Genomic DNA, 7085 nt, shown 5'->3' on the forward strand with positions numbered 1-7085 from the left:
TATGCCACTACTAGAGAGCCCCTACATGTGCTGCAATGGGAGACAGTGATGCAACTAAGATCCCATGTGCCGCAACTGAGACAACAGTGACAAGAGCCAAATGAATTATTTGAAAAATTCCTATCAAGATAAAACGATTTCACCTAAATTACTAACAGTATTCACTTTGAAAAATTTTAGCAGTTTCTTAAAAAGCATACACTTGCCAAGAACAATAAGCAATCCCACTCCTAGGTTTTTACACAAGGAAAATGAAAACCTATAATCACACACAAACCTATGTGAATGTTTAGTGGTTTATTTGTAATTATCCAAAACAACCAATGTCCCTCAGCTGTAAACAAGCTTAGTCATTAAAAAGGAACAGATTACTGATACATGCAAAACAGATCATCTCAAAGGCATCATGCTAAGTGAAAGAAACCAGATTCAAAGGCTACATATGGTATCAATTCAGGTATGTCACACTGCTGCAAACAAAACAGGGAAAGAATATAGATCAGTAGTTACCAAGAGTAAGAGGTAGAGAAGAGATTGGCCACACAGGGGCAGGGGAATTTGGGGGAGAGGGAAAGGTGATGGAAATATTCTATACCATGATTGTGGTAAACTTTTTTGGTAAACTTTATCAAAACTTGCAGAACACTTTTACAGGGCAAATTTTAGGTTAAGGACCTCAATTTAAAAAGTGGTAAGAACTTTAAAATAGTCCACTAAGTTTTCTAATATTATTGCTTACTTGAAATATTAACGTGATCTTTGCTGTCACTGAGCACTCAAGGCTTGGAGATCCATGGGCCTGCTGAAGGTTGTCCAAGATATATTTGACAATTTCATTAATCTCACTCATTTCTATTAACAGCATGACTACATAGCATAACCTATTTACAAAAGAAACCCACATGACCTAAGTTCTCCATTGGATCAGAGGTCAATGACCTTTCAGAAGCCATGCGGCAGTTTCCAAACGTTTTTTCTAAATCACTATCACCTGAGCAAGCAATGCAACTTCAATTGTGATTTAACTAGTCTAGGAAGTTCGCCAGAGGCTTGCAAACAGAGGACGCTGATGCCACCTGGGTGAGAGAAACTTTAGGTTTGGAAGAAAAAAGGACAGAAGTCATGAAAAAACAAAACCAGATCAGAAAAATTTCAGGAACGTTGCAAATCAAGGAAAATACATTTCATTCCACCTTCTTTCTCATATCAAGGAGCTTGCTCTTCTCCCTTTATCACAAGATTGAGAACTCATGCTGGTCATTCCTTTTAAGATACAAGGGAATAACTAACACACCTTTAATAATCCTCAACTGACTGTACATAGTCCTGCAGCATTTCACAATGACATCGAACACCTATCAAAGAAAACATAAAAGGACATCTTGACACAGAGCTTTTCATCACTTTTCTAGAGCTGCCCGTTTCAGAAATTGTATAGAGCCAGAAACAGCCTGTTTTGGCATGAGCTCAGTGCTCAACCTAGCAAAAGGTAACCAAGGTAAATACTTTTAATAAAAATAAAATCCATAGTCCTGTCCTGGTATTATATACCCCATTCTGCAAGTGACTGATAATCAAGCTCTTCAGTATATGCCATCTGCTTTTGGGCAGACCAGAACCCAATCAGATGAATTACTCATGCTCTTGATAAAACCACCAAAGCATTGTTAATCTGGCCAAAACTCATCCTATTCTAGACTGCCTATTCTGGGAATAGGAAGAAGAATCATTTTTTCAGAAATCAGACTGCCTCTCATATTCTGAAACCACACAAGAATTCCCGGGGCCAAGTTTCAACAAGACTCCATTTCAACAACACGGCAAATTTAAAAATGGGGTTTAAGGTCAAGCACCAGTTTGTTTTAGAAAAATCTTTTTTTCAGTCAGTTCATGTTCAGAAAGGCAACTGTATAAAAAACTGAGCACAACATTCATCCTGAACCTAGACTTTTAAACAGTCTGTAGTGACCACCAGTAGGTGGTGCTCACAGCAATTCTGTACAGACAAGAAATCTATGGTTCTAAGTATGCCAATTGTCTTGCTCTCCTTAAAACTTCCCCTTAATCAAAGCCATTTTCTGCAATGAAATCTTCGTTGTGAAGACAACTCTCCTGGTAACTGTCAGCTTTACATTCAGCTATATACTAACTAGCAATCTTTATTCATATCTCCTTTAATCAGTTAACACCATACCTGTCAAAAATTAAGGGACAAGCTAGGGACCAAATCTTTGTCATTTTAGAGCCCCTACCAATGGCCATATAATTTTTACCCAGGAAAAACTTCAATCAGCAATCTACCGGTCTACAGCTCACAGGATGCTATTTGCAAAAAAAAAAAAAGGCTTCTAGAATGGTATCTGGTGTGATTTCAATAGTTTCAACTGGATTAATTTTCCTTTCATATTATAAAAGCCAAGTTATCAAATACAGAATTACTCAGTTTCTGCAAATGCATTAAGATTTACTATCAAAACCAAAGTTAACTTAGAACTACATTGCTTATACCCAGAGACCAATTACCAACTGACCACCTAGTTTTTCCCATTTGTGATGAAGCCCTGCAATTGACAGGTTACCAAATTCCTCTAGAGTTAAGGGTTATTTTCATCCAACTGTCAAATTATAGCAACCTACAAATTACAACTTTCCAATTTCCTTTCTAGTTTTTAAAATGGAAGTTTGAAAACATTAACCTACACTCAGACCCAAATGGGCCATTACTTCCTCACTTACGCTGATTTACCACCATAAGATCTTCTCTCTCCAATGTAGCAATGTTCTCTTCACCCAACCATGCCCATTAGATGAGAATTCCTATATAAAGTTCATTTCTATTTAAGTAACAGGAAACACAATTAGCCTCCAGCATCTTTTATTTTTCCTAGAACCTGTATACAATTAACTCTAGCAGGGCAGTACTCAATACTGTTTAAGCCTCACATTTTAGATTAACTACTTATTATAAATGTGAATGCACATCCTCATAACTGGGAAACTGACATATTTACTTATTTATGTAACCATAAAATTTTATATGCAACAGGAGCTTTTATACTATAGAATCTGACCTTACAAACTAGCTTACATATAAAAGTTACTTTGCTCATCTGTCCTAATCTAGAAAGTGTTGCACCAATGCTTAAGATGTTATTAAAACAGATGAGTTCTCTCAACACAAGGTTAACAAACCTGAAGCTCCACCCTAGAAATACAAACGCATAATTTGAAAATTGTTTTACCAGAAATAGCTTATGAGCAACTCTTACCAAAGTAGTACTATAGGGAGTTACAGTGTTGACCAAAAGAAGACACAGGTTTCTCATTAAACTTTTTTTAATGGGTCTCAAATTCTGTGACAGATTTTTGGTCAAGTTGTTTTCATTAAAAAGTACTGATTTTAAAAACTAATAACTTAAACTGCCACACACAAAACATATGGTCCACAAAAACATTCTCCTTTCCTTCTGAAGGTTTTACGATGCATTGTTATCATTAACCAGTCTTTTACTATCAAACTTAAATGGCCAATTGAGACAAACAGTTCTGAGACCGTTCTTCCACCACTGATTAAGACTGGGGTGGCAGGTGTTGGGGATAATATTCATTTAGCCTTCTGAGCTTTCTGGGCAGACTTGGTGACCTTGCCAGCTCCAGCTGCCTTCTTGTCCACTGCCTTGATGACACCCACAGCGACCGTCTGTCTCATGTCACGCACAGCAAAACGGCCTATGGAAAACAAACATTGTATTACCATAAGACATTTTCCAAACCTTTACTTCTAAAATTAAGTTTTTAATTACAGCAGAAAAACATCCTTACCCAGGGGAGGATAATCAGAGAAGCTCTCGACGCACATGGGCTTGCCAGGAACCATATCAACAATGGCAGCGTCACCAGATTTCAAGAATTTAGGGCCATCTTCCAGCTTTTTCCCAGAACGACGATCAATCTTCTCCTTCAGCTCAGCAAACTTGCAAGCGATGTGAGCTGTGTGACAATCCAGCACAGGTGCATATCCAGCACTGATTTGGCCTGGATGGTTCAAAATAATCACCTGCAAAAAAGACTTGCATTTAGTAGCGTCTCAAAGACCCTTAAAGTTATAGCAGTAAATGAAAACCTCTCTCTAAATGTTACCTGAGCTGTGAAGCCAGCAGCTTCCATGGGTGGATCATTTTTGCTGTCACCAGCCACATTGCCACGACGGACATCTTTGACAGACACGTTCTTGACATTGAAGCCCACATTGTCTCCAGGAAGGGCTTCACTCAATGCTTCATGGTGCATTTCTACAGACTTCACTTCAGTTGTTACATTGACTGGAGCAAAGGTGACCACCATGCCAGGTTTGAGAACACCAGTCTCCACACGACCCACAGGGACAGTACCAATACCTAAAGTAAACATTTACAGCACTTAATAAATGCCTCAAGAGCAGACAGAAGATATTATACCAACCCAGACAAATTTAATGGTTTTATTCTACTTACCACCAATTTTGTAGACATCCTGGAGAGGCAAACGCAAGGGTTTGTCAGTTGGGCGAGTTGGTGGCAGGATGCAATCCAGAGCTTCAAGCAGGGTGGTTCCACTGGCGTTGCCGTCCTTACGGGTGACTTTCCATCCCTTGAACCATGGCATCTAAAACAAGAAATGCTGTGTTACCATCAAACTAAACCCCCTTACAGTACTTAAGTATTAAAAACTTTGAAAATCACTTACGTTAGCACTTGGCTCCAGCATGTTGTCACCATTCCAGCCAGAAATTGGCACAAATGCTACTGTGTCGGGGTTGTAGCCAATTTTCTTAATATAGGTGCTGACTTCCTTAACAATTTCCTCGTATCTCTTCTGGCTGTAGGGTGGCTCAGTGGAATCCATTTTGTTAACTCCAACAATTAGTTGTTTCACACCCAGAGTGTAAGCCAGAAGGGCATGCTCACGGGTCTGCCCATTCTTGGAGATACCGGCTTCAAATTCACCAACACCAGCAGCAACAATCAGGACAGCACAGTCAGCCTTTGAAAAAAAACAAGTGCACATCCTGTTAAACGTAAGTTCTTCAAAAGGATCCATGGTTTTGCCAGTGTAAAAACCAGACCCGAAGAGTTATTTTCAGTAGTTTTTAAGTCTCACAAACCTGGGATGTGCCTGTAATCATGTTTTTGATGAAGTCTCTGTGTCCTGGGGCATCAATGATAGTAACATAGTACTTGCTGGTCTCAAATTTCCACAGGGAGATATCAATGGTGATACCACGCTCACGTTCAGCTTTCAGTTTGTCCAAGACCCAGGCATATTTGAAGGAGCCCTTTCCCATCTACAAAGATTAAGGACGATTACTTGGTAACTAAAACATTATCTAACTCCAGCATGAAATTTTCCCAAACTTGGAAAAAATGCTCGATTTCACTCACAACTGTTACACTTAAGTGCATTTCCTTTCTTCTCAAAAGTTAACTGACTTATCAGCAAACTTTGCAATTTACCTTTTAACTAGTAAAGTCTAGACTAGTGGCTAGTTTTCGGAAAATTACCACTCAATGCACTTGCTCAGCCAATATTCTCATCGTTAAGTTTGCCTACCTCGGCAGCCTCCTTCTCGAACTTCTCAATTGTTCTCTTGTCGATCCCGCCACATTTGTAGATCAGATGGCCAGTCGTGGTAGACTTCCCTGAATCTACGTGCCCAATGACAACGATGTTGATGTGGGTCTTCTCTTTTCCCATTTTGGCTTAGGTTTAACGGTGGTTTTCACGACACCTAAATTGGAAAGGGGGTGGGAAACACTTTAAACCACTGTCCGGAAGCTGAAGAAAAAGCTACGATCCAAACTCCAAGGGCAAATTCCAAGGAGCATTACAACCAGCGCCAAGCTGGCCCAACTCAAGTCTCCACCCATAAGCTCCACCGTCCAGAACCCCCTCCCCCACCCCATGTGTCGCTCTGGAACCGCGAGGCGTCGAGCAGCCAAGACAGCACCCTGTCCGCCGCTTGGGGTGGGGGGGTGGGGGTCCCATGGAAGCGGCGCCAGGCAGGGACGGGCCCGGGGCCTTTGTGCGGGTGACTCACCGGCCGCTCCCCGCCCGGGCCGCCGCGTCCTCCATTTTGAAGCCGTGCAACGGGGCCGGGGAGCGGCCATCTTTCCGCGCACGCAACTGGTGCCGGGCGGGGCGGCGCTCTCAGCTCGCCCGGCCGCCACGGCTCCCGCCCCGCCTCGGCCCAGCGAGGCCGCGCTGGCATGTGCGCCGAGGAAGCAGGCCCGCGCCCTCCGCGCCTCGCGGCTCCCCCCGACCACGGAATCCGAGAAGCGCCGAGAAGCCCATCCTATCAGCCCCCGGCCGGCCTCGGGTGAAGTGCCAAGGCCTAAAAACCCGCGGCTATGTGGAGTTCTTCAATAGTTAGTGTGTGGCAGCGGACAGGGGGGGAACCGGACGGCAAAGCGAGGGGGCATCCACACGCAGCAGCGACCACGGTGCCACATCCCAGGCCTCAACCCAAGCACGAGGCGAAGGGGCTGTGAGAAAAGCGCAAGGCCTCCAACTCCCCACACCCCTCCCCCGCTCACACCCCGAAATTCGGGACAAGAACATGGTGAAGATGCCCACGGGCGCGGTGGGAGACACACGCACGCGAAGGCCGCGGCCGGCGGCGGAGGCCGGGCCCACCGAAGCCACACCCGGCACTCACCTGTGTCCTGGCGGCAAACCCGTTGCGAAAAAGAACGTTCACGGGGACTACGGCACTTATATACGGTTCGCCCCCACCCTCGGGGAAAGGGGCGGAGCCAGCACACGACACCACTTTCCCAGTTTACCCCGCGCCGCCTCCACCAGGCACCAGTTCAATTTCCGTCCCCTCCCCCCACGTCTCGGGGACCGTGGGGGATGTACGCTCAGCCCACTGACGAGCGCTGGGCGGCCCGCGCATGCTCCTCTCGATCCAGAGGAGGACGAGAGCGGGTGGGTGGGGGGCGGGAACGAGCGCTCCCTCGGTTCCAGGGTAGTGGGAGTTTATCGACGGTCCCTGGGCTTCCCCCGGGCAGAGGCGAGTCCTCCTTTTGTATGAATTACTCGCTGCA

General features: G+C 44.3%; 1 protein-coding gene across 1 annotated transcript; it reads right to left on the reverse strand.

Annotated features, from left to right (window-relative positions):
• Positions 1 to 3318: 3318 nt before the first annotated feature.
• EEF1A1 (eukaryotic translation elongation factor 1 alpha 1) lies at positions 3319 to 6843 on the reverse strand. The gene is made up of 8 exons (XM_043439096.1): positions 6695 to 6843; positions 5590 to 5767; positions 5144 to 5323; positions 4726 to 5022; positions 4494 to 4644; positions 4141 to 4397; positions 3823 to 4057; positions 3319 to 3729 (listed from the first exon to the last, which is right to left on the reverse strand). The coding sequence occupies exons 2-8, from the start codon at positions 5731 to 5733 to the stop codon at positions 3605 to 3607; spliced, it is 1389 nt and encodes a 462-aa protein (XP_043295031.1). The 5' UTR covers positions 5734 to 5767; positions 6695 to 6843; the 3' UTR covers positions 3319 to 3604.
• Between the last annotated feature and the right edge of the window lie 242 nt (positions 6844 to 7085).

This window comes from Cervus canadensis, chromosome 20, assembly GCF_019320065.1.
Source record: "Cervus canadensis isolate Bull #8, Minnesota chromosome 20, ASM1932006v1, whole genome shotgun sequence".
Classification (NCBI taxonomy): domain Eukaryota; kingdom Metazoa; phylum Chordata; class Mammalia; order Artiodactyla; family Cervidae; genus Cervus; species Cervus canadensis.

Bases quoted from the DNA above. Each gene is read 5' to 3' on its own strand.
- EEF1A1 (XM_043439096.1), bottom strand. From the start codon at position 5,733: ATGGGAAAAGAGAAGACCCACATCAACATCGTTGTCATTGGGCACGTA. The intron at 5,324-5,589 runs GTAGGCAAACTT...TAATCTTTGTAG, and splicing joins TCGAGAAGGAGGCTGCCGAG to ATGGGAAAGGGCTCCTTCAA. The intron at 3,730-3,822 runs GTAAGGATGTTT...TGTTTTCCATAG, and splicing joins CTCTGATTATCCTCCCCTGG to GCCGTTTTGCTGTGCGTGAC.